The 27933-nt window shown below is 36.4% G+C and overlaps 1 protein-coding gene and 1 long non-coding RNA gene across 10 annotated transcripts in view; one reads left to right on the top strand and one right to left on the bottom strand.

Annotated features, from left to right (window-relative positions):
• LOC128920060 (uncharacterized) overlaps positions 1-5163 on the top strand; it is a 54917-nt gene extending 49754 nt beyond the window's left edge. For 2 of the 3 annotated variants that reach the window (XR_008470185.1, XR_008470184.1), the window contains one exon: positions 50-5163. This is a non-coding gene — a long non-coding RNA (uncharacterized LOC128920060). The remainder of the gene's footprint in view (positions 1-49) is intronic. The other variant, XR_008470183.1, reaches the window with a different exon arrangement.
• Positions 4781-27933, bottom strand: Ccdc50_3 (uncharacterized). Of its 7 annotated transcripts, XM_054226286.1 has the most exons (12): positions 27530-27865; positions 26201-26441; positions 8465-8527; positions 8240-8378; positions 8062-8176; positions 7526-7987; positions 7336-7431; positions 6706-6927; positions 6520-6639; positions 5863-6446; positions 5696-5792; positions 4781-5614 (listed from the first exon to the last, which is right to left on the bottom strand). In XM_054226286.1, the coding sequence occupies exons 2-12, from the start codon at positions 26253-26255 to the stop codon at positions 5486-5488; spliced, it is 2082 nt and encodes a 693-aa protein (XP_054082261.1). In that variant the 5' UTR covers positions 26256-26441; positions 27530-27865; the 3' UTR covers positions 4781-5485. The 7 variants fall into 7 exon arrangements, with proteins under 7 accessions (XP_054082261.1, XP_011189414.2, XP_028898910.2 ...); XM_011191112.3 differs by having other exon boundaries at positions 6706-7431; positions 27782-27933; XM_029043077.2 differs by having other exon boundaries at positions 6706-7431; positions 27751-27883.

Raw genomic sequence — 27933 nt, 5'->3', positions numbered from 1 at the left:
TTTAAAAATATAAAATCCATATGTTAATATCTTCTTTTTTAATTTTCAGCTTTATACAATTTTGAAGGATGTACTCTAAATTCAGTTATCGCAGATTTATGTGGCCTATGAAGACTTCTCACGGTAGCTAGTATATTTCAAAGCCTCGAAGGATGTTTTATGTTTTAACAACCACTAGAAAAGGAGTTTTATAAGTATTCGTAACTTGATATTAAATATGTTTTTAAATAACTACTAATATATTTCTCTTTTCGATTCTAGCGCCACAGACTAATGCTATCAATATTTATTGATAACAAGCGTTGCAACAGCGATTGGAAAAGCTTTACATGAAGACATCCAAAACCGTCTCATACTATGAAATTTCTTTAGATCCCATAAAAGCATCTAAAGAAGCATGTCTACTTCTGTTTATAGTGTTTTGTTCAACCAATGATGGGAAGTATGGATCATAAGAAACCTCAGAGTAAGGCAGTAGAAATTTACATCAAGAAGGTAACAGAAGGTTTAAAAAAAATCGTTGAAGAAAAATTAATTTTTATTACGAAAAGTATTGAGGTTAGATTGTGATATTAATAATACTAAAAACAAACGATACTCTACCTCCTCTTCCTCCGAAAAATTGCACACATTTCTCCATTTGAATGATATCTTGAATATTTTCTTGCTATATTTTCTTTAAATGTAATAGATATCATAACACTTGGAAACAACTAGATCTGATAACGACAAATCTATCTGATCTACTTCTTTTTTTTAACGGAACCCTTTGGGGTTCCTACGACAAAACATTTAGGAAAAATCCAAAATTTTTTGGTACTAATTACCAATTTGGTATCTACCAAAAGGTTAGGGAATTTCTTTCTAACAAATCGGTGCTCAGTTTTAGATAGCATTTCACTCCTATTTCAAATGTTCGGCATTCAGTTAATAATTTGCAGCAATAAACTCACGAATCGAATAAATATTTCACATAGGGGATCCAAAAACTTATAAAAAATTCCAACAAAAAGGCGAAGAAGATTACAACGCGCAAACGAATGGTGCATACTTGTCTATGGACCATTAACAGAAACCCGTAAATCCGAACTTGTGCTGTTGTTTGTGTTGCAAGACCGGCATTATGGGAGTCTGTCAATGTAAACAACGTGTTGAAGGAACCAAAAACGAAAAAAGATAAATGGCAAAAAATAATATAAAGCAAATCTTATGCTATATAAGATATGCTTAATCGCGTCAACCTTTTTGCTAGTGGGGTTGTTGGGTGGGTTTGGTTCCAGTAGTTTAACATTTCTCTGGCAAATTGAGGTAGTAGGTTGTATAGTAGTATTGACGGCATGCTATACAACGTGCTAGCTTTCTTTGCTTGACACCAAGCAGCGTTTTAATAAGTGCAAAAAGAGCTGAAAATGCGGCGTATGAACCGCAAAACGTGAAATGATAAAGAAAAGAGCGAAATGTATCACTTATTAATTGAAAAATGTATAAAAAGTATTTTACAAAAATTTTAAATTTTTCTTATGAAATTTCTAATGAGCAGCAAATAGTTTGTATGTAATGCTCGTAAAGTGTTGTACTTGAATTCGAATCATTACATACGTATGCTATATAATAGTAATATATAAGTTGTTTTTTGTTTTGCGTTGAGATGTGTTTGTATGGCTGATTCCCTGAGACCCTAACTTGTGACTTTTTACATCAGTTTCACAAGTTTTGATCTCCGGTATTGGCCGCAAACTTGCTGTTTTTGTGTGAAATTCGTTTAACATTATCTACATTCTCAATCATAGCATATATATTAATGCGTACAACCTTCATTCATGTCATCTAACCAATTGCATATACATACAGAAATACTATATGTAAGAGTATGCTTGTAACTGTTCATATATGATATATAAGGTAGGTTAATGAAGGCATTATATGGTATTATCGAATAGTACATAAAAATATCTAAAAATTGTTGTTTCATAAAGAAAATATAAAAAAGAATTATACTTTAATATCGTAAATTGTATCCGTGAGTAGAAGTGATTGCTTTAAACGCTAAGGTTTGAAGAGATTAAAACTAATTATGCAACGATATAGAATTTATTGTATAATTAATTATATATTTTAGCTAATAATCCACCATGGGTCAGATATTCACCATGCGCCAAATCTTGGAAAAGAGCCGAAAGAGAAGAATCGATACACACCACCTTTTCATCGATTTCAAAGCTGGGAAAAGGGGCTTCCTGTATGCCGCGAATTCTGAATTTGGTATCTCTGCAAAGCTAATACGGCTGTGTAAAATGACCTTGAGCAACACCAAAAGCTCCGTCAGGATCGGGAAGGACCTCTCCGAGCCGTTCGATACCAAAGCAGGCTTCAAACAAGGTGATATCGATATCATTGGAAACAAAACCCCCGCCGTTAGTTCTGCTTTTTCCCGCCTAGATAAGGAAGCGAAGTATATGGGTCTGGTGGTGACCTGACACGAAATATCTACTGTCATCAAACAAACAGTCAGCGCACTCGCGTCTTGGCTCGCACGTCACCGTTGACAGTCATAACTTTGAAGTTGTAGATAATTTCTACTTGGGAATCAGCAATAACAACACCAATAATGTCATCCTCGAAATCCAACCCAGAATCACTCTTGCCAACAGGTGCTACTTTGGACTGAGTAGGCAATTGAAAAGTAAAGTCCACTCTCGACGAACCAAAATCAAACTCTACAAGTCGCTTATTATTCCCATCCTGGTGTATGTTGCTGAAGCGTGGACAATGACAACATCCGATGAGACGACTCTTGGGTTTTCGAAAGAATGGTTTTGCGCAAGATTTATGGTCCTCTAAATATTGGCAACGGCGAATACTACAGACGATGGAACGATGAGCTGTACGTATTATTCGACGACATAGACATAGTTCAGCGAATAAAAAATAGCGGCTAAGCTGGCTAGGTCATGTTGTCCGAATGGACGAAAGTTCTCCAGCTCTGAAAGTGTTCGATGCAGTACCCGCTGTTGGAAGTCGCGGAAGAGGACGACCTCCACTCCGGTGGAAAGACAAAGTGGAAAGTGACCTGGCAGGACTTGGAATTTCTAAATGCGCGCTCTCGTGGATTTGGATATAATCGCCTAAGCGGTTTCTACACCAAATATATATAACCAATACAAATGTAATTCCAATTGAAAACATAAAAAAAGCAGCGATAACAGAAAAGTTAAAAATCATAGTCTACCCACAGGCGCATAAGCTATTAACCAAGCCATATATGAGGCCGTCGCGACTAGGTAACCAAATTTTATATTTAAAAGTATAGCCAACTACTGTTTGTCGGCTAGTGAGCGCAGAATATTAACTGTGTATTATTACCTAACTTTTTTTAATTCATGCAAATGGTGCTGAATTTAAATAAATTATATATATTTTTTTTTATTTCAAATATAAATATTTTATTTTTTTATTTATTTGTAAATGTTTCGAGTTGAATAAATTATGAAAAGTGACCCCCAAAACAGCATTATACATATTATAGTTGCCATGGCAAAAATAATGGCAACTATACAATAATAAGGGGTATAGTAACAGAATACGATATAGAGTTTGCTTCCACTACGCAAAAGATTTTTAAGATTATTTTTTCTTCCTACAGATACGATTGCAAGTTTGCTATTGTTCACCAAGGTATTATGGAGTGACAAGACATTTCTTCAACCACAATGCACGACGACGGTGGTCTGTATTCTCACGTCAGTTGAGTCTACGTATTCGGAATGTACAGTTAAGACAGACAACTTATTTGGGGAAACAATTTCTACCACTACAACGACAATAAAATCAACAATTGCCGTGTCACCACAGTCGAGTTGGATCCATATAAATATTCCTGCGGCACTATTTAGAGGAAATTTTAGACTGCCACCGAGAATGAATCGATAAAGTACTGACTTCCCAGTATAATATATAAATAAGATTTTAATTATAAAATAATACACAAACATAATTGCTTTTAATTCATAATTTTTTTATTTAATTTATCAAATACATTTTCAGAATAAACGATAAAACATTTCACATTAGCTGAGCATATGCTAGATTTATGCATATAATATATCTATACTATAAATATGTTGGATGCTTAAAGGTAGCTTTAACTATATGGTATAACTATGTGTATTTTATTACATTAGGTTGGCAAATATCTTCCTTCAGCCTTTTTGTCTTTTGAATTTCGCGGCGATATATAAAGTGATCAAATCATGGAAAACATCGAGTTAGCATATGACATCTCGTGACATCGCCCAGGAGATGGGAGTTAGTCACCAAAGCATTTTAAACCATCTGCGGAAGGCTGGGCACACAAAAAAGCTTGGTGTTTGAGTGCCGTATGATTTGACGCAAAAAAAAAACCTTCTGGAACGCATCAACGCCTGCGATATGCTGCTGAAACGGAACGAACTCGATCCATTTCTGAAGCGGCTGATGACTGGCGACGAAAAATGGATCACATACGACAATATCAAGCGAAAACGGTCGTGGTCGAAGGCCGGTGAATCATCCCAAACTGTGGCCAAGCCGGGATTGACGGCCAGGAAGGTTTTAATATGTGTTTGGTGGGATTTGAAGGAAATCAACCACTATGAGCTACTTCCATATGGCCAGACGTTTAATTCTAGCATGTACTGCGAACAACTGGACCGCTTGAAGCGTTCAGAATTGGCCAACAGGAAAGGTTTAGTGTTCCACCAGGACAACGCCAGACCACACACTTCGTTGATGACTCGTCTGAAGTTATGGAAGCTAGGATGGTAGGTATTATCGCATCCACCATATAGTCCGGACATAGCGCTAAGTGATTACCACATATTCCTATCCATTCCGAATACCCTTGGTGGTGTAAAGTTGAACTTAAAATGAGGCTTGTGAAAAGTGGCTATCCGAGTTCTTCTCAAATAAGGAGGGGGCTTCTACGAGGGGGTATTAAGAAGTGGCTGTCTACATGGCAACAAATTATCGAATGAAATGGCGCATATTCGATCACTGTAACACTTTTTATAAAGCATTGAACAAAGACCAAAAAGCGGATGGTAGATATTTGCCAACCTAATATGTGAAGGTATGTGTAAGAGATTTATATAATAAATGCGTATGCGCACCAAATACATACTATGATTATTGTTTTTCATTACCTTTTTAACAGAAATATATTTAACTGTTAACTCTTGCTATGTTAATATAAAGTTTATTTAATATCGCGTTTAACAAATAAGTACATAAGAGTATGTATGTAGACTTGTGAAGTGAAGCTTTTGATATGAATTTGAGAGATTTTCAATTTTAATAAACGCTCATGAGTTTTAGTGAATAACTTTTAGAGTAGTATGTATATTGATAAATATGTATAGTTGAATATATGCAGTTTATAACAAGGATATGTACGAATACTTAATATATAATCAATATATATGTATGTAGGTGTAAATGAGCAATTCGACTAATTTGTGGCCGCCGCTTCACTGATGCGTACACTTATCTTTTGACTTCTTTTTCCGCTCGTCGCCGGAGTTTGAGCGTCGCGTACCCTGAATCGGCATATAAGGCGGTGTGGGGCTTGAGCTTTCAACTGTCAAACCAAAAACAAAAACAGAGAAAAAAGAGAAAGTTAGCATTAAAATGTACACGCTTAACGCTGACACGCAAATACATATATACCAAAAGTACTCGACTGCGAGTAGTTCATGCGTGGCGCCAGCTCGTGACGGCTCAGTGAGTCATGCGAATCAATGGAGTAGTTTTCAGATCTGCAAATATTACGGTATTGAAAGGAATAAATATTCACTGTTAGTATTTCGCTTGCAACGTCACACCTACCTAGTCATTGAGTTGTGTTGCAAGAGTTGCGCATCACTGGCCGCGCTAATGTTCAGCGATGTAGGCCGCTGCCCTGGGCGACAACTATCCACCGGCAGCGTGTAGATATCATCTTCACCGCGTTGCAGCAACATGCTGTTGTGTTGTTGTGCAATGTTGCCATTGTGTAGACTGCCGTTACTGCGGCGTCCACCCTCACGTGTCAGACTGCCATTAGTGAGTGTGCCATTCTGTTGTTGGCGTTGTTGTTGATTGTGCAGCACATCAATGGGATTCGAGTAGGCCTCCACATCGATGATGTCCGCCTCCTCCTCCTCCGTCACCGCGTGCGCATGTAAGCCATTTTGCGCGGACGCATGCGCGCTGTAGGGGAAGTTGTTGGGCGCGACCGCTGTTGGTGAGGGTGCTGCATGTGACGAGTGCTTGCCGAATGAGAGGCAATCCTGTGGCAGTGGTAACAGTGGACCACAATGTAGACCATTCGAAGAGCTGCCACTGGAGGAGCACAGTGTGGTGTTGCCATCCTTTTGTTGATGTTTGCGCAGGCGCGCCTTCTCTTTGGCGCGTTTCGCTTTGGCGCGCTCCTAAGAAAATCAATGAATAATGCATTTTAAAATAAATGAAATAAATTGAAGTGAAACTTTTTTCAAAACTTACGCGATCTTGCAGCATTTTCGCCAGCTCTTTGTCTTGCGCCTCGATCGCCAACAACCGATCGCGCTCTTCCTGTGTGAGTCCGTCATGTGACTCCATTTGTTGCAAGCGTCGCGCCAACAGCTGTAATTTTATAAGAATTGAGCATTTATTGTAACAAGCTTTGATTTCAATTTTCAGTCCCCTCACCTCATCCTTCTGCTCCTGTTTCAGCTTCTTACTCATCTCCTTGATCTCCTCCATCGGCAAGCCGATCTCCTTTAAGCTCGCATAATCACACGGATCCACATACAATTCGATGTCATCGGCATGCGCTTGCATATGCCGCTCAGCGGCCATCGCATTTGGCATGCCACACCCACCACTGCCATCATTACCCACCAGCTGATCGTATTTCTCAGGTGAGAGTTTCTGAAATTTATGTTCATTTCTAAGCAAATTCTCATTGGAAACCGAATGCAGACGATTGCTTAAAGCACCAGTGGTTGGAATGGGGTGATTATTACTGAAAGTGTTGTGGTGTGATTGTGGTGAACCGGTTGTAAGGCCAACACCATCAGTTGCACTCATATTATGCTGTTGGCGTATGTTATCAACAACATCTGAGTACTCAACCAATTCTTCAACTGAGTGCTGACGTTGGTGTACACCTGGTGGTGTTGTTGTTGTTGTTGTTGTGTGGGTTGGTGAGTGATTAGTATAAGGTGCATGTGTGGGGTTTTGGTGCATATCGAACGCATTGCGTTTTTGTTGTTGTTGTTGTAGTGCTGTTGGTGTATGCTGGTGTGGATGTTGATGTGGAAATGAGGATGATTGTACCGGTGAGGTTGCCATTATTGCTGCAGCAGCAGCTCCTGAGGATGTCGATGCAGCCGAACCCGATGAAATGGAGGACAATGAGTGTTGATGTTGATGCTGAACATAAAATGAAAATGAATTGGTTAGTATTGGTTAATTCTGGTGAACGTAGAGACACTTGTTGTTTAAAATTGAGTGCCGCCAGACTCACCAATAAGTGTGAAGCGCCATTGGTTGATGTTTTTGTTTGCTGATGTTTGCGTGTTGAAGATGTTGGTGGTGATGGTGAATCTACCGCTGATCCTCCTGTAAGTGAGGGTGACTTTTGTATGCTGATGCCAACATAACAATCGGTTTGTGAGAAATGATTCTGTTGCAACAAATATGATTCTGGTGATGTTTGTTCATGTTGTTGTTGTTGCGGCTTGTGATATGGTTGAAATGCTGACTGGTGTTGCGGTGTTTGTGGTGATTGTAACAGCTGTTGATGACTCATGTGCTGGCTACTACTGGTACTACTACTACTGCCACCACTACTACCACCACCAAAATATCTACCATTCGATGTTGAGGGTTCATTTGGATTCTGTTGCAAGATACTTGCTTTAGCGGGACGCGGCGGTGGCAATTGCGCCTTGCCACGCGTCGGTGGCGGCAAATTCACGTACAGCTCCTGCAGTGAGTGCAAAATGTGATTAAATTCAGTATACAGTTATATATATTTCTCTGTGTAATAGTATTCCCTACCTGCATCTGCTGCGCCATCTCTTCGCTCTCCAACAACTCACGCTGTCTTTGTTCCTGCAAGTCACGTTCCAACTTGTCGGCGATCTCCTTGGCCACACGCTTGTCATGCGCTTCCCTACAGTCATAAATACGAATTTCAAATTTACTCCCTAGTTGTGTGTAATTTTATTGCACTTACTGTTCGTGCAGGCGTCGCCGATACATTTCCACTTGCTTCTCCGCCTCTTCCTTCTCTTTGATTTGTTCGTTCAGCGCGGTGGGAAAATCTTCACGTACCACAGCATTGCGCTGTCGATTGCCTTTGTAGAAGTCATTTACTGTTGGCGAAATATTACCGAGCATTAAATGTGTGTTTGCAGTAAGGTTGTAAACTTCAATTCTGTGTGTTATATATGAAACTTACTCTCTTGCGACTGCAATTTATAGGCCAGTGCGCTGTCTTCACGTACCAGCCATTCCTTGCACACTGCAATGAAGAACAGGAAAATAGTTTGAAATTAATAATAGAAGTTTAATAGAATTCTGCAATACTATCTTAATGAATACTATAAAGTATAATGGAATGGCATGAATGGATGGTGCTCAGTCTTAAAGAACAGCGAAATCTTGAATTTTAGTCGAAACAGAGACATACAATTAAAATTAGCGTGCTGCTTTTCGCCACTTCTTTGCTAGCGAAAGTGGTATAACCGCTTGTTATCTACTTATGCCGGTTTATACGATTTACACCAGTCGTTTTAAAGGTTTGTGGGCTCAGAGACAACTTTTAAATGACAAAGTATTAATTATTTTTATCAGTTTCGCTAAGTTACAGTGTTTGTGACACAATTTTGAATTATACCAGTTTGAGAGACTTATGCCAGTTGCTTGTTCGAACCGTAACTTTCCAGGATTTAAAAAAAAGAAGCAGCTTTTATATAACTACAGCACCTCAAATAATGTATACCAGTTCTTCAACGGAATGTAGATTGGATTGTATTAGTTTATACAAGTTGGTGCTTGATATGTCACTTGCCAAGGTAATATATGGTAGTTTTTAGTTAATTTTCACAGTTTAAATAATTTACAACAGTTCTAAACGTTTTGAAGTCAGTTTTTATTTGATTATACCAGTTTATAAGTTTTATACCAGTTTTTTTTTTGTTCGATTCGCAACTCTTCGGTACAATGATGCCATAAAATCCTATGATTCATTCACTGAAACGGGAATACATGTGTCTACTCACATTCCAGCGGCAATATTATACAGCTCCTAAATAAAGCGTCTACTCGTATTAAGTATCATTCCATCCTGTTACTCATCGGCCAAACAGTTCAGGCAGTTTTTTTCACTCTTTGCGCTCAAACATACTTGTGGCTAAGATTGCAAAATGCAGCGGTAAAACTAAAGCAGATTAGATCATTCATGCGAACAAAGAGAAGAAACATGAAAGCGAAATCAAGAATACCGCTAAAAGCTAAGAGAAACGGCGATCATTAAATAGAGTGTCATAAAAACCGTGAATTTCTTTAAAATCACGTATTCCAACGTACAACAAATACATAATTGAGCTGAAACAAATAAAAAGTAAATTTACATTTATGGACCTTTGTGTGCTTAACGTGACTAATGACAAGTGACTAGAGTGAGTATAGGTCACAACAGGCACGCACGGTTAGAAGGCAGAAACCCCCTCGTGCTTATTCGATAAGAGAAGGCGTTGAAAGCAATAATCTTTTTTTTATTTACAAACACATTTCCATCATATTTCTGAAATACTTTTTAGATACTACTCAAATGTCATGACACATGACACATTACAGCTGCATTTCAGAGTGATCTGTTGCACTAACGTGTTTACTTTATTGCTGTAATATTGCTTTATAACTGCCTAGCAAGCATCCTCTGTGCCATCGGTCATTATCCAGGAATTTCTTTGTTTGATTTACTGCCCTCATATGCCTTACGCGCAGCTTTTCTACCTACATTTACTGCCTCAATGCTCTGCTGCGCATGCGTGACTCACCTTGCCACAATGTTGCCGGCAATCGGATGCAACCACTTAACGATTTCTACTCTTTCTCACACCGCCACTTAACAATCTCAAGAATGTAACGAACATGTAAAGTATGGCTTAAAATATGCACCTCAACCGACCGCCCCTCAAACATTTTTGATTGAAATTCAGTGTAACTGTCCGGTGACTGGTGTTTCGGGCGTTTGCACCCGCATTCTGAGCGAGCGACCACTGAAGGCAGACAGAGACGTTGCTGTCACACAACTTCGTGCTGCCTAATGATTTATCATAATTTTTTGTGTGTTTTTCTTTTAATCCCTTTCGATTTTGTTTTTGTTGCCTCACCAAAGCAAGTTCATTCGAAAATAATGATGCGTAATTTGATCGTGTTGCGTGAAGAGTGTGTGTAGTAGTAAGTGTCTGTAAATATGTGGCATTTGTGTATTGGTGCATGACAAGCTGAAAATATTCTGTATAGCATTTGAGGTTTCTAAATTAGCATAATCAGCATAATCATATAGAAAGAAATTGATTTGAGCGCTCTGAGTGCCTTGGAGTTTATTGACCACTTTTGATTATGATTCATTGTGAGTTAATGACTTTGTCTAATTATGGTGAATGTGGTGAAGCGCTAATTAAAAGATTATACAAAGTTTAAAAAACTTTCAAAACAAATAATAATTTGGCACTTGGTATTTCTTTGGTGTTTTTAGCTGAGGCTGTCATTTAATTTTTTTTTGTTTTGTATTATTCCATAGACAAAGGATTGATGACAAGTTGTTTCAAGAAAGTTTTTACATGAGAAGGAGAATCTTGGATGCAGTATATAACTGCCAAACTGTAATCTTTTATACATCAAAACTAAACATCACATACATACATAACTGTATTCATATGTAATATGTATATTCTAACTGATTATATAATATTTCCTTCAACTGTCATAGCCACTCATAAGTACTTTCACACCGCCAAAAGGCGAATTCAAAACGTGCCGCAACAACAATTCTTATTTACTCTACTTTTTCCATACGAATTTGTTGTTGTGTTTTGTTTAACACTTAGCTGGCCTTATGTGGTCATGCATAAGAACTTATCGCGTGTCTCTGCTGCTGCTGTTTTGAGCGGTGTTATCTGCCTTATTTCATCCGCATTGTTTATTGCAAAAGTCAACTGACACACAGTTGACCCATATCGCCACAACACAGATATAATGCTTGCACTTTGTTCAAGCTTAATAGCGGGCAATCAAATGAATATGAACAGACATATGTATGTATATGTATGTATTTATATAGATACAGTCATGTAGTTGACGTTATGCATGACTAAATCTTATGAATGGGCAAGAAAATTTTTAAAAATGTTTAACACTCATTTTTAAGTGTCATGGCAGTGACAGCACCCACATTAAAATGGGTTAACGGTAAATTTGTGTGTGGAAGTTTTTGTATGAAAATGTAGATTTGTATATATGGCTATATTTTTGTATGCGGAAGCCTACATACATATATTTATATATAATCTGACACTGGCAGTCTCATCATTTGGTATGGAAAGTGGTTCTTAATTCACAGAATTTTCTTCCTTTTAGGCGTTTTCGATTCGCCATATCATTACTCGTTTCACGCTGCTCTTTAGCAAAAATTTCACTTGGAAGTGACAGCAAATACAATTATGCGAAATTATGTGAATACCTCGCTAAAGTGCTATAACAGCTATCTTCAATGCTGCCAAGTTTTGTTTTAGAGGTTTTAGACCAGTTCACTATCGTTCAATGATAAATTTTTTTTTTTACAGTAAGTTTAATTTTGAAATAATAATATTTGCCCAGTCACTTAGGCTATACACATATTAGATCGAATACCAATGGACCAATCAATTATTGACCTAGAGACTATTGATCTGAAGGGGCTTTACCAGGGTGACATTTTCAAAAAATCGATTTTTTTTTTACTTATTCGATAGGTTATACTCTCAAAAATATCCTGTGAAAGCTACTAGTCGAAACTTTAAACGATTTTTTCTTGAAACGATATATCTCAAAATTGTTGACATCGTAACTCAACGGGAAATTGACCGATCGACTTCAAATTTAAGCTGAGTATTCTTGAATAGATTTACTATGCAATTACCAACGATCTTTTTGATTTGTTGAAAATTGTCAATTTGTCATTAAAAGAAAGACCATTTTTTACCTAAGATCTACACCATTTTGTCAATTTTTGATATTTTTCAAAAATCGTAAGTCATTGTATAGGAAATATATTTAACTTTAATAACCTTTTTGAATTTTTTTGTTTCAGCAACTCATTCGGCCAGAATCATGACATCAGTTAGGGAACTTTTTATTTCGGCATCTCCGAAGACAGCATATAACTCCGTTGGTTTGCAATATTTTTGTGAAGAAACAAATTTTAAAGGTAGCTGAAAATATACCTTATTATGTACAAACAACTTCGAAATAATCGATCGAGTACTTTCGACTAATTTTCCATGGGTTATACTGGTATAGCTCCTTATTAAGAATGTATTCAGAGATTTCAGTATTCTACCAATTTCATAACTTTTTTATCTTCAAAACTTTTTTATTTTAAAATTAATTTTGTGGTAATAAGTACTAAATTTAGTTTAACGCTGCTTTAAATGAGGTCATCAACCCAAACTTTCATCAGCTATTTAAAATAATTTTCAAATTGAAAATATAATTATTCCTAATTTAAAAGCCATTATATGCCAATAACTCAGACTATTTTTGTCGATAATATTTTCTATATGGATTTTTAGTAATAGTCACGTACGAAGAGCTTGGGGGTACTTATAAGGGCATATAATTTGAAGAAAAAAATACACAAATGAACGGTATATATGGTATATATTTTTTAAATCAATAAATACATTAATCACATTAAAATATATTCTTAAAATAAAAATTTGTGGTCACCTAAGGCTATGAGAACACTTGGGCTACATTTCCATAATGCCGAATATGAGTACTATGTGCCAAGCTACAAATGGATTATTGTTAAAAAATATTAATATTATTTATTAATAGCATGCTCAGAAAAATATTTACACCCACCAAATCAAATCAGAAGAATTAAATAATCTCGTATTAACCACAGCTGCTGAACGACTAAGCCAATCATAATTTCCTGTTTGGTCGGCAAATTTGAATTGTGGTAATATTTAAACCTCGTGCGTATATAACTTCAAAGAACTGCGCATTGCTAAGCATTATCACACTTTTATGTGGAAATTATTTTCATAACTTCATAATTTTTCCAAAACTAGCATTTTACGACCGACCTTTTCCGTCTTCCGTCCTGCGAGCCATAACCATTAAAGCAGTTTTTGCTCATTATTTATGAATATGATTTCTTATATTATTTTGAATTTGTGCGTAAAGAAGCGCGCATTTAAAGTTGGTGTTTAGCGCGGAGAGTAACTACTGGAGTGAGTAAACCATAATGTGAAATCATAAAAATTGCCATAAATCATGTGACAAAAAAATAATGCTTTATATGAGTATTATACAATAAATACAAACATACAAAGGCCAACTAAAACAAAAGCAAAGGAAATTAATGTTTCTTTCTCTACACGCCGATTCTAAATTTATGCATATGATATACTACATACATATATGCTGATTGGATTTTATGAACTTGCACATTTATAAACAAAACTCGTACGTCCCAATCGAGAAATAAACAAAGCAAACTCAAAAGTTTATATGTGTGTATGTTTGTAAATAAAAGAAATATTAAAAAGCATAAAAATGAACCATTAAAATTAACACACACACGGCAGCCATAAAAAATCAACGCTGACTTCTTACTTTGCCCATTCAAAGAGAAGAGGAGAAGAGAAGCTTGAAAGCGCAGGCAAACAGCGCAATCGATTATAGTATACAAATACGCTGCCCGGGTTTGATATTTATCAGAAAAAAATAGAAATGTATGACTCTTAGAAGCGATAATTCAAATGTGAGTTTAGTGTTTTTGTTAGGGTGTTCCTTTATACCGGTGTATTTTTTATAATTTAATTTTGTTTGTTTGTTAAAAATAGAAGTTTTGAAACTTTGGCGTTAGAAAATAATTTAAAAAAAATTTACGAAAATATTTTGAAATAAAGGAAGGCGGCTTAGAGTTTACACTGACTTAAATGTAATTGAAAAAAAAATATAATACTTCTCAAGCTTCGATTTCTATGAAAATGGAGAAAAAAAATTAATTTAAAAATTATTATATAATAGCTGTCATCGATTGGCTAACTGCTATAGACAAGCCAATCGAACAAACTTTCCAAATTTTCATACAAACTGGCGGCACTGAAATCGAATTGCATATACTTGGTCGCACTGAACTCTTCAAAAAATCGTCTATCTCTAACGTTTTCTGCAAAAAATTTAATTTTTATTAAAGTTTTTTATTCAATAAATTCAATACAAAAATACTAACGATTTATCTTCGCCTGCCCTTTTCAATTTCAAATTTGTGTATAACATTTTTTATTATTTTGACAGTAATTTGTTCTTTGAGCCGTTCACAATAGTAAAATGGTCCTAAAATGAGTAAAACAAAACTTGGTAGCACTCAGCAAGCGACTATTGAAATTTTAATGAGGTATTCGCATACTCTCCAGCACGAATTCAACTAGATATATTTGTTGTTGCTTTCACATGTAAAATTTTTGACAGGCGAGCAGCGCCCAAAGATAGCGTGCAGAGAAGTGACCAATCGATGGCAGCTAATATTTTCTAACATTTTTGATAAAAATAAATAGTGAAAACATTCAAAATTTATTAACATTAGCAAGTTGTATTGAATTCATAATAAAAGTCGACCACCCTACTACCAAATTTGCATATGTGAGTAAAGTATATTTAAGGCTATGAAGCTTGAATTGAATAATAGGCCCTCCTTGGTCGCTACAAGTACTGCTGAAGTGGCTAGTGAGTAGTGTTAAGCAAATCCGTGAAGGTTCTAACAGTATACAAATATTACTAGAAATACAGTCGTAGGTACAACATGTATCTTCTATATTATTATTAACAAGTTTTGAAGCCAATTTTGTTGTTACAGATAATCACTGGAGAAAAATAAAAATTAAAAAATTCACTGAAGGGCTAGAGAGAGAGAATAACCATTTCGTTCGACATTAATAAATATAAGAACATATAGAGGTGTATCGAAATATGGTTTTTGGTTGAAGAGAAGAGGGAACACATAGTCTGAAGGGTAGAAACCCAAGCCATAATATATAAACTGAAAATTGTTTGTTTTTTGAGCAATCTACCAAAATGGAATTTGGATACGATTTGGGTAAGACGAACGAAAGATTCAGTAGCATTATAGCGATGGATACATATATTTTAAATAATTTTAATTTTCAGTTTCTTTAGATCTGAGGCCTTTTGACTGCCTCTCAAATAAGGTAAATATACAGAGAACAGTTTAATAAATTTTTTATATAATAATTTGCATGCATCAAAATTGGAACTCATAACCTATCGATTGCTCTGCAAGCACTTAACACAATTTACTACGGTCATACATATACATAAACATATATAAGCACGTCCAAGTAGGTTTAAGTAGACAATAATTAACCGGCACCATTTTCATGACCTTCACTGTATTCGTTTACGATTCGTACAATAACCTGAAATTAAAATGCACGTCAATGCCTACGCCATGGACACAACAAACGTACATACAAACCAGCACTCATAGTGAAAATAAAGAAAGAAGAAGAAGAAAAAGTTACACGCATAGTAATTTTCGCAATTCGGCATTCAGAACGATTTTAAAATGCATTTAAATGCATACAAACACACACACACACAGAAACAACTACGCGCAGACATTTAAAGTACAGAAATTTGTTTAAGCCATAGCATTTAAGCGCACCATTGTGTATTTATTTGTAAATTGTTCGCCAATTGTAGTTAGGACAAATACAAATATGAGCAAACTACCTACGAGTACACACACACGCATACATACATACATATATGAAGTGTTTGTATGTGTGTTTTCATGCAAAGGTAAAAGGCGAGTTCTTAAGTGGCCATGTGGTAGCGTCGCGACGTCTCGAGAAAATAACAGAAAATTGCATAAAAATTCCAATGTTGTGAAAATTACACATTTTAATGCTCACTCGCTCGCGTCCATATGCATTCATGCTGGTTTGCATGTGCGCCTACATTGCTTGGACAAACAGAAAAAATATTGATGCAGGCCAACGGTCAGCTGGGAAATACGATGTGTGATTGTGATGGCCACACGGAAAGCATACACAGCTGTATATGCTTAGGTGTATATGTTTAGCACGTACCCTGTGGGAAATAATAGTCGAGCGAATACACGAGCGAATCGAACAAGCTATATCAACTGCTGAAGAAGATGGGTGATGGAAACCGACTGCCATAAATGAAGAAATTTTCCAGCAGCCGATAAAGGTAGCGATATACATACCTTGTAGGTATTATTAGTCGTCAAAATATACCCAATCGTTAGAGAGTAGCGAATCGAACAGGCAGGAAACAAAAGGGAGGGTAATTCTTTTTAGTACAAAAAAATATTCTTAAAATAATATAAAGTATGTTATTAAACTCTTGTAACCTTTGAAGAAATCGTTTTTTTATAATTCAGGAGATAGCCATACTCCCTTGTTTCGAATAAAACTCCCTAACTTTATTGTTGCTTTCAGAAATAAATGACAAGTGAGCAGTGCCCAAAGGTAGCGAGCTGAGAAGAGATGACTCAATGACAACTTTTATTACCTTCTAGGCAGTATTTATTCAGACCTTCCAGGAAGTTAAGTTACTTACAAAATATATAATAATTTTCCTACAGGGTCTTCTAACAACTGTATATGTTTATCTTGAAACTAAGTACATATACTAAACCTCAGATTATTTTCACGCATACATATGTATGTGTGTGTGACCGACCGACTCACTTGGTCAGTTGGGCTTTGCGCAGCAAAAATATCATTACACGATTGTTTATATGGCGTCACGGCGCATAGCTCGAACTTGAGTAGGCACTGATTCACTGATTCAATTCAATTTATTTATTTATTTCTCGCTTTTGTAAGGCAGGCGGCAATTGGAGTGGCCAGCGTGGGAACCAGGCGTTGCTGAAGTCAGCAAACACACAAGTTTAATCCAAGTGCCAGTGTTGCCAATACGACTAAAGTCGGCATGAAGCCACACTTGGTCTCGACGCGTTGAAATTGCTACCGGAAATGCTGCATTTTTAAGATTTTTTCCAATAACAGCGCGGCGTAAAGTGCAACATGTTATTTACTGAAGCGCTATGAGCTTTGAGTAAAAAATATGTTGAAAAAAAGGTGGACATGAGCAATACATAGACTCACCGTCAAAAGCCTGATTTCACATAATCGCACTGCACTTTTATGGTTTCCATGAATGATATTTCAGCGCATGAGTTTTTGTTGCATTTGTTGGTATTATTTTCTAGCTATTATTATGTATTGCATTTTTCATTTTTTCATATTTTTTATTTTTCATATTTTTTATTTTTTTTTTGTATTTTTTGTTTATGCAATATTTTCTATTTTTGATATGGCATATCCGTCGCTTTCAATTGCCCGCGGTTTGTGTGTGTATGTTTATATGGCTTTTATTTTTCTAATAAAGTAAATTGAAACTATATAATAATAACCAACAATAAGTTTACTGTTACAAACTGCATATGAAATATGAATAATAACTCATTGAAGCGACACTGCTCTGAATAATATACTTTCATGCACAGTGTCATGTTTTGGTAACATTTTCAAACAAAAAATATCAGTTTTTATTTGTCGCAGTAGTCAAGTTTGATAGCAGCTCTCCAACAATTCGATTATAGCAATCGAAATCGAACGAAAATCTCGAGAGGTTTTGAAGTTGTCCGAAAACAATTAATATCACAAAGACTAATGACGCAATTCGAACACCGAGTGGTAGATAGTATGCTTTTTCACCTTCGAAATAAATTTAATCTACAAAGACTTGGCCAAGCTAGACTTCTATAACAAAAATTTCCATTCTTGAATTATACTTCATCAGTAAAGGTTCTATCATGTGTGACATTTTCAACTTTCTAGATATTTTTAACTAATTTACTTCAAAGCAAAATTTGAATTTCATCCGTAACTGATGTATTTTGTATTTAGCTTCGTCGAAACAATGGTGATGAGAGAACCATAGTCTTGATCATTGATCAATTATTGATCGTGATACACAGGCTTGCATTTTCTCGAAAGGCTTCCTACTTGGAGGTTTGTGACTTCGCTAATCGATCGAAGTACGATCAAAACACATTTTAAAGAATCAGGAGACTTCGTGGAAGGGCAGACTATGGCTTTTCCTTCATAATAACTTCGAAAATATCTTTGATCGGTATCTCAAACCGAGTTGGAAAGCCTCCTCGGACATTTTTATGAGCCTTGATTTGCAATACATTAATTTTTCATTTATAGGTTATGTGGATACTATCTTAGACACAAAACATGTTCGATTCGACAATAAAGTGGCAACATATTGAATAAGTCACTTTAACTTTATCAGTAATTATTATGACAGAAGAAAAACTTCTTCTTCCTTAATTGCTGAGGGGTCTAAGTCTAAAACACATTTATTGTTGTAAAACGAAGTGGACTAAACCTTGTAGATTTCTTGGACTAAAATGAGCTTTATATGATAAGTATTTAAATATGTACTCTACACGTTTTTGGAGGATTTAAGAAATAAATAGCCTAATTGAATTTGAGGAATCCTGAAGATCTGATAGTCTTCGGCCATATAAAACTTCGGCTTCGGACCGGTAAGTGTCTTAATAGACTCCTTTTATAAAAATTCGAACTTCGAATGTCGAATGGACATCTAATGAGAAGCTGTCATATGAGAGAAATCTAAACTAATTTAAAATTTTTGAGATTTTTAGGTACATAGCCACTATTCAAATAAATAACCCCACCAAAAGCTAGTAATACGGCCATTGCACTCGGCCACAGTCGTTACTCACACTAATGTGGTTGATAATTAAAAATTAATATTAACGCTTGCATGCTCTACATGCCACAATGCAACGCTACTTTCGAATACTATCAAAATTTAACGCATAAAATTATTAAAATGAAATTTTGTTGTTGTAAACAAAGCGCGAAAGACAACAAAAGCACAGCAGAGATATGAGATAACACACACATAGACTTTTATATTATCTTATGTATGTGAGTGTGTATGTGTTTGTGGCATGAAAGAAATTAGAAAGTTGCACTTGATTGCAATACCAACACATATTTAAATAGAAAATTGCTGAAAAGCGTTCAACACAACAACAAGCAGGCAGGTGAATGAAAATAACAACAAAAGCGAAAAGTGAACAAAAATGGAAAAATTAGCAGATGAAATGTTTGGAGTCATTGCTCGACTCCACTTGGTGCACATTTTGTTGTTGTCAAACAACGAAAGTGGAAAAACTTGACTCAAGGTTGATGTAAGTGTGTAGACACACACACACATCCAAAGAACTGCATTCACATTGCAACAATACTAATGCAAGCGCTGAACGTCGAAAAACCGGCTAATAATAGTGGCGGCTGCAATGAGCCGTTGAAGAAGCTGCACCAACAACTGCTTTGACACATACACGCAAACAAATACATATATGTAAGTATATATATATATATATATATATATATATATATATAGCTGAGCATTAAAATTTATAAATAATTATGTGCTTAACACAAGCTGTTTGACTGCTTGACTAGCTGCTGAGTGCCTGAATGGCTGCCTGGTTGTTGGCTGCTAGCTGGCTAACAATGACCTTAACCATGATGTTGTTGATGAAAGCGAGCGAATGACGCGTTGGAAATGTTGCAGCGTCGCCTGACAGTTTTACGGCACACAAATGTTAATAAAATAAATTTTACGAAATCTTCATGGCACGACACACACACACATACACTTATTCATAAATAATCTAAAATTAGTCGCTGCAAAGAAATGGCCGCACGCCACATACCGCATGGCGCTGCATTGCGCAGGATGATGGGTGCTGCACTTTCCGGTTGACATGTGTGTTGCCAAGCGCATTTCTTTATTTTTTACGACTTTTTCCTGCCATTTATCTATCATGCTATTTTCGCTTTTATCTTTATGTGGTCGATAAAAGTGTGTCCTTCTGCTTTTTCAGTGCACAAATGCAAGCGCACACTCTCGATGGGTTTTATGTGTTTAAATGTCGCACAATGCGAAAGTGGCATGTGGCAAAGTAGCTAAGTGGCAAGTGTCAAGTACAGCGTGTGTCAGCCATGGTAGGCATTTCAATGAAATGGGTTATGGCAATTGATTAGCAAATGTATTTGGTTTTAGTGTTAGCCTTCATAATATTGTGGCTGACAAGGCATATGTTGGTATCTAAGTGTAAAGCGTATCCACATTCGTAGAATATTTTATATTTTTTGCAGTACGTTGAAGAATTATTATTATACTGCTAAACAAATTATATCAAAAAAAAAAATGGTCTTCAAAACCTTTTCCGATAATCATCAAACATTTTTGGTTTCTTATAACAGTCGATCTCTCGAGAAGAAATGTCAACTACCGACCGTTTTTCAAGCATGAAAAATCCTCTCATATAGTTCTCAGCATAAAATCAGTCTGCTGAAAATTCTTAACAGATGTCCAATCTAATAATATGAAGAGAAGCTCAACCGTTTAGTTAAAGAGAGATCGGCAGTTCATTAATAGAATCATAAAGGCATCATTAAGGATCGATATTATATTCGATCACCAGTCCAGAGCAGTACGGAAGCTCAACTGGTAGTAGTTTTGGCTACGAGGTCTGACCGGACACTTAATTCCGGTACCACGGTTAGTAGGAGCTCATGGAATTCGCTCCAACCTGATCATGCGGACTGGCCCCTCGGGGAGCGCTAATCATCGCATTGATTTGATCCGCTATGCCGGCCGACGTCGGCAGGTACTCACGTAAATATTGGTTTTAGATTATCTTCGATCAATATCGCCGATATTTCTAAAATTCCCAAATCTTTATTTTTGTGGCTTTAATTTTCACTAACAACTAACAACCTTTATAGGCTTTGAAAAAATATTATAATTTTTTTTTTCCTTACAGAAGATCGCCAGTGCTCCAGTAATATCATAAAAGCATCTTAAAGGACTGATTTATCTTCGATTTCCGATTTTGAATGCTTTAAAATAAAAGAACAACCCCAAAAGTTCTACCCTAAGGCAAGGTACGTACTTTAAGATTTCAACAAAGCAGACAGAGATTGGCAAAAGTTTATAGAAATCGTAAATAATTTTAGATTTGTAGAGGGTTGGGTTCTGAACTGAAAATCGAAGGTTTGAGACTTTACGGTACGTACGAAATGAGATAAAAATTTATATATTAAGGTTTTTCTGATATCTGAGTATTTTTTTACAATATTTTTTCTCTTTTAAAAAGCATTATAGAGACTGAAAAGGCTTAAGTCCATAAATTAAAGTATTAGATCAATCAAAAATATGGCAAAGTGTTATTGTAATGGTTTTTTTATTACTATCGGATACTCAAAAATTCTTGAAATTGATTCTTAATCAATATTTGGGTGCTTTGATTTTCGCTGAAAATTTTTATGTGGTATTTTAATGATGTAAAATTTTAGGAAGTTCTTTATGAGCCATCCAAACATGGGAGCATTCATATTATAGGTTATAAATATTTTAAAAACATTTTGATCTTTTTTCTCTTGAAGCAGCTAGTGCACTTCATTTGATTGATGTTGTTTGAAGGCAGAAAAATACCAAAATTCGAAATTAAAATCAGATGTAAATTTCTTGATCAATTCCATGCCGCTATGCACATGTGGTTCCATTTAATGCGTCCAAATAAAATCACGACAGTGTAATGCCCGTATGAAAGTGCATCAAAATGTGAAAACTTCTTTGTGTTGCAACCCAAATAAAAATTATAATAACAAAAACTATCTAAGCCCCGAAACGGGAGTGTTGAAATGAATCATTCGTTGGCGCTGTAAGTGTAACATGCGGCATGTGGGCATGGCGACCGCTTGGGCAGGATGGACATGCACGAGGGACTGTCAATCAAGCGCTAAGCCAATGCAATCCAGCGGGTAGTTGTTGCATGCAATAAAACTAAAACAACAAAAACAACAACGCACAGACTTTAAGAAATACAGCAGCCGTTGTAGCATTGCTGCAGGGTCACTGCGTTGCACTAGCGGCGGCAAAAAGTAAAGAAGAGCAACCACAAAATGATAGGGAACTTTACACAAAAAACAAAAAACCGACTACAACAACAATATATGCATACGTGCAACAGTAATTGCAGTAAATAACAGCAGATGCTGCCGCAACAACTGTACGGTGTACGCTTTTTGTGGCAGCCAACAACAGACACATTGTTGTTGTTGCTGTTGTCGGCGGTGGAAACAGCAATTATTGGCATTGTTTGCAGCAACTAACCGTCAGCCGAACGGCGGTGCACCGCATGCACGCCAACTTGACAGCAAATCAAGCATTTTGTTGCCGCAATATGCAACTGGCAATTTAGCAGCAGCAACAACAACAACAAAGACTGCTTTGATGGCAGCAACTACAACAATGTTGATGAATACGACACAGCCATCAACAGCAACTGTGGCAGCTGTAGACACATCATCATCTCGTGCCACTGCACTTTGCAGCGCGTTGTGGCAACTTCAGCAGCAGTGGCGGCAGCTGCAGCATCAACGGTACGTACCGTGCTTACGAGTAAAACTGTGGCATTAAAACAAAATGAGGCAGAAAATGGCAGCACGCAGCTGTAGCTATAGCTCTAGCCATATTCTACATGCGCTATTTAGTATTAGTACCAGTGTGGACTGCTGTGCCACATGCGATTGATTGGCGCCTTCATCGCACGACTTCATTAGTTTAAAAATAACATTCCACATGTGGCAACATGGCGGCAGTCGAGTCGAGGATCAGCTTTTGCTGTGTGTTAGAGAGTTAGTGTAGTTATGTAGCTGTAAATCTTTATCTGGATCTGTATCGGTATCTACATATATCTGTATCAGATTCTCAACTTTTTTGATCTATATCTGCCGTCTTAGATGTAGAAACAATGCTGATATCACGTATTTTATATGAGCCTACATACTCAAAGTGCTTAAATAGTAATAAAGGAAAAGACGGAAGTGCAGAAGCCGGAACCTGAAATTCTCCCACCAGCATGCACCGCGTGTCGTGGAAGTCACAGAAAGAAAACGGTAGTTAAAGCACAACGGAAATTGTGGCAGACAGGAGGTGGGACTCTACGAGAAGTGACGGAGCCTTAACAGTTAACACATTATTTTCCTGTTGATAGGCTGCTTCCGGGTGGCGGGCAAACTTCCGTTTCCGGCGAACGACAACCGGCACATGTTGTTGGCAGTTTTCCGGTACCGGTTTCAGACAGGAGGCGGGACTCTACGAGAAGTGACGGAGCCTTAACAGTTAACACATCATTTTCCTGTAGGTGGTCATCTTCGGGTGGGGGTCAACTTCCGTTCCTCCTCTGTGACTTCCGTTTCCGGTGGACGACAACTATTACTTGCTGGTGGCGGAATTCCGGTTCCGGTCTATGCTCTTCCGTTTCCGGTGGGCGGCATACGGTCCAAGTTGTCGATTGGTCGATTTCAAGTTCCGGGTTTTTGTACATCCTGTTTTTTACTTCTGTTTCCGGTGAACGACATCCGGTTCAAGTTGGGATCTATTTCCGGTTCCGGTTTCTGCTGCTTACATCCGTACGAACACATATATCTGCTGGCATACATATCTACATGTACCAGGCAATTTTTTCGGCATCCACTTACTCCACATGTATGGGCGCCTAGTACAATACGGCAATTTGAAACTTTGCAAAAATCAGAGTGAAACTGCACTGCCCAGCTGAGCAGAGCCAAAGCAGAGAATCAGTGTGTAGCACCAAAACTCTTCGAATGGTGATAACTCCGGTAATTCTCAACCGATTTTTAAGAATTTGGTGTTATATGAAAGGGAATATTCACAGCTATGACACATGAGCATATCCAAACTATAGTAAATTTCATAAAACATTGCAATAACACCGTTATTTTGTGCAATTTTCACTATAAAGACTTAACTAGACGCGAACTTTTGAAGTCAAGTATAAAATTGCTATAAACAAATATAAATAATATTTTATATATCATCATCTCCTGTGTATACGCATCTTCTTCGCACAAATTAATGATGTATTGACTGTTGAAAAAATAACTCAAAAACAGCTAAATAAACATTTGAGTGCGAAAAGCTGACAAACGAATTCGCTTGTTATAACCAAATAAACAAACAAATGAGTCTATATAGAAATAAATAAATATACAAATGAGTGTGAATACATATGTATATGTATATGAATATGCACATAAGTGTTGAAATACTCAAATGGAAAGTTGCAGACTTGGCATTGCTCTTTCTTTGATCTTATTTTATTTTTTCAATCTTTCGGAGTTTTGTAAAATTTTTGCACTACATATATATATATATATATATATGTAAATATGTGAATGTAAATAGACAGCTGCGAGATAAAAGTCAAATTTTCATATGTTTGGTGCAATATTTACATATATGAATTTACTTCAACACAGTGTAACTAATTCGCCAATTCACTTAGGGCATTTTAACTTCAGTAAATTAAACACAATTTTCTCCACTCTTCAAAATTTCCGCAATTTCGTATTCATATTCATATAAGCCTCTCTCTGTATTGAGTACTTTCAAGTTGTTGTATTTGTAAAAACATTCAAATTTTTTTTTAGCCGACAGCTTCCTATTTGCTTTTAGTTGCCTAAGTCTATACTTTCAGTAGATACAATTTCAGTTAGTGAATATACATATAGATAGGTGCATATATGTTTCTGAATACACACTTAATTTTAATATCGCTTCCTTTGTTGTTCGCGTTGTGAAAGTTGCAAAACATTTTTTTTCGTTATTACCTGCTGTTATGTTTTGTGAATGTTTCGCTTATGATTTGATAAAAATGTTACACATTGTAATTATCTGCAGCGCTTTTGTTGTACGAATGATAAAAGCGGTGATGGTACTAAAATAGTTTGAAGTGAAGGTTCATTAATTGCAGTTCAAACAATAGTGGGTGTTTGGGAAGAGAAAAAGGGAGAGGAAGAGCAATATATAGTACGAACATGAGTCGAAGGCAAGTGCATCTGGTCGAAGGCGATGATTATTGACGTATTATTAAAAGTAAAGCTTTCACTTAACAAAGCGTTCCGGAAGATTTCCTTGCATGGCGAATCGAACACACAACTGGCATAAATATATTTGGACTGGCATAAATAAAAGTATCGCATCTCAAGTCATCAGAAGATCTAGGCGAATAATTCATTGCAGTTGATTAATAATCTAGATGAATCGGGAATCGAACACTCAACTGGTATAAATCACTTAAACTGGTATAACCAAATATATCTCAATAATACAGTTACACTAACTTAGTGAGATATTCATAGACTCTTCTATATTTAACAGATTAACATTGTTTAAGGTTTTGCACTCAGATAAAATTGTGGTGAATGAAAGAATGCTATAATTTGGACTTTCTGGAGGTCTTATAATATGAAGAAGCTGGAGTTTGTAGGATATAAACACAAATTAAACTTTTCTAGTCAGATAATTATGAAGATCTCATTTATTTTTAATTTTCCAAAGTGTAGGTTTTCCTGATGCTGAGGAACTCGCAAAGGTTAGTAGCAAGAAACTTCAGTGAGATTCCTTAAAGATACAATGAATAACGTTGTTTTGGAATATTTTTCTTGCAGAACCCATATAAATTGTCTACAGTGTTCGATGAGTAACTGTCGGTGGAATGGTATATTAAACAACAACGCATTTGTCAAATTTGGCGAAGCAGCTTAACCTTAATCTGTTAAGGTCGGCTATAAGCGGCCAAGAAAGAGTGACACAGAGTAAAGTATTTCTTTAATGAATTTCTTATATATAAAGTCTCAAAGTTTTTTATATTTATGTGTAATAAGCGCTTACAATATATATAATATATATTAATATTTATATATCCACTCACCTTCAGTGACATGTCCGCTCTTTGGTAACAATTCAGTTTTTGTTAAGTTATTCATTTTCTATTTTGTTTTATTTTTCACTTATTTTTGTTGTTTTACTACGCACACAATTTCGCCGGCGATGAGCAACAATTACGAAATAGTCTAAAGATATATATGTGTGTAGATATGTATGTGATTACACAAAAAACTCGCGCAATTAAACAACTTGATTGTAGAGTGTTTTAGAAAACAGGTTAAGAACTGGAAAGGAATATAGAGAAATACAAATTTTTATTTTAGAAAAACATAAAAACAAAACAATTTGCTATAGCGGCTTGAATTTGCGAGAGAGAGAGAGAGTGCGCGCGGATTGCCTCAAGGACGAATGCAAGTTGAAAATGCGGCGCGCTCCGCAAGCTTAGCGCTGCTAATCGCACACGAGCACACCGCATTTCCAGTGTGAAGAAGCAGATATTTCCGACTTGTTGAAAGCTATCACTCAAAGGCAAAGCGACAGAGTGGAGCATGCAAAAAGCAGGGCGACTTGAGTGTTGAGCGTACGTTGGTTATTGTAAGTGTTTATAAATGAACTTGTTTTTGTCGTCTAATGGGTACAACCATGTTTGTATGTATGTCTGTTTGTTGGCAGCTTGTCTCCACAACAAGCCAGGTGTTTACTGGAAACCACAATTCAAGTGTTTTTTGCTGCTGTTGTTGTTATAAAATCTCGATTTTGTTTGCAACGGAAGTGTTGCTGTTGAACTAAATCGCCTCAAGTATGTATTACAAATATTTATGTGAAATTAGTGTGTCTTTAACACTGCTTGGTAGCCTAAGCGGCGTTTATGTTGTGTTTATATGCGCTTAATGGCGCACTAAAATTTGAAAAAAAAAATAAATGCAGCAAATTACATGTACTACTTGTTTTTATTATTTTTTTTTACAGTTTGTTTTTATTATTTTTTTTTACAGTCTTTAATTTAGTCCACGCCCGTCTACAGCGCTGTGCTCTACACTTTACGCTTCATGCACTTTCGTCAAATTTCTATTTTTTCTATTTTGAATTTTTATGTTTTCCACGCTTTTTCCACGAAAATTTAGCGTTATATTTTTCGCGTGTTGTGTTTTTATGCGCGTGTAACGGTACCAATGTCTTCTATTATTATCTGCACACGGGGGTTCCAATTTCAAGCGCTCCAGCACGAGCTCAGGCCATTAAACGCTTACAAAAACAATAATTAACAACAACAACAATAAAAACAAAAACACACACACAGCAATTGTTGCAATTAAGTGCGTTTATGGTACTCAATTAATCTTAATTTCATCACAGCGAACTTTCAACTCACACACATTGAGCTTTAATCGAGCCACATTTATTTCAATTAAAAAAAAAAAACCAACAAAAACGGAAAATATATGAAATGTTCTTTAAACTCAAATCAAAATCACAAAAGTAAAGTTTTCACAGCTGCAACGCAGCAGCTGCATTCCTCGTCGTCGTGTGGCGTCCGTTGCTCGAATGCACTTTATTTTTTACTCGCCAAATACTAGCGCGCTACTAGCGTACCGTTGTGTGCCGCTACTACCACTTCACTCACACGTTCACAGATTAATGCGCGGCGTTGGATAGTTGACTGGTTGGCACGCTGGCTGGCCGGTGGACTCAGCGTGAATGTGTCGCACACAGCAATCGGTTGTTGTAGTATGCCTGCTTGCCTGCCTGCCTTCCGCCGCCGCCGCACACCGCTTG

This window comes from Zeugodacus cucurbitae, chromosome 3 (assembly GCF_028554725.1).
Source record: "Zeugodacus cucurbitae isolate PBARC_wt_2022May chromosome 3, idZeuCucr1.2, whole genome shotgun sequence".
NCBI lineage: Eukaryota > Metazoa > Arthropoda > Insecta > Diptera > Tephritidae > Zeugodacus > Zeugodacus cucurbitae.
The sequence above is the reverse complement of the archived record's forward strand: the minus strand, read 5'-3'. Positions and strand labels throughout refer to the sequence as shown.

Coding starts and splice junctions, on each gene's coding strand:
- Ccdc50_3 (XM_011191112.3), bottom strand. CDS start 26,255: ATGAATAACTTAACAAAAACTGAATTGTTACCAAAGAGCGGACATGTC. Junction 8,177..8,239: donor CGGCGACGCCTGCACGAACA/GTAAGTGCAATA, acceptor TTATGACTGTAG/GGAAGCGCATGACAAGCGTG. Junction 6,447..6,519: donor CGAAAATGCTGCAAGATCGC/GTAAGTTTTGAA, acceptor TGATTTTCTTAG/GAGCGCGCCAAAGCGAAACG.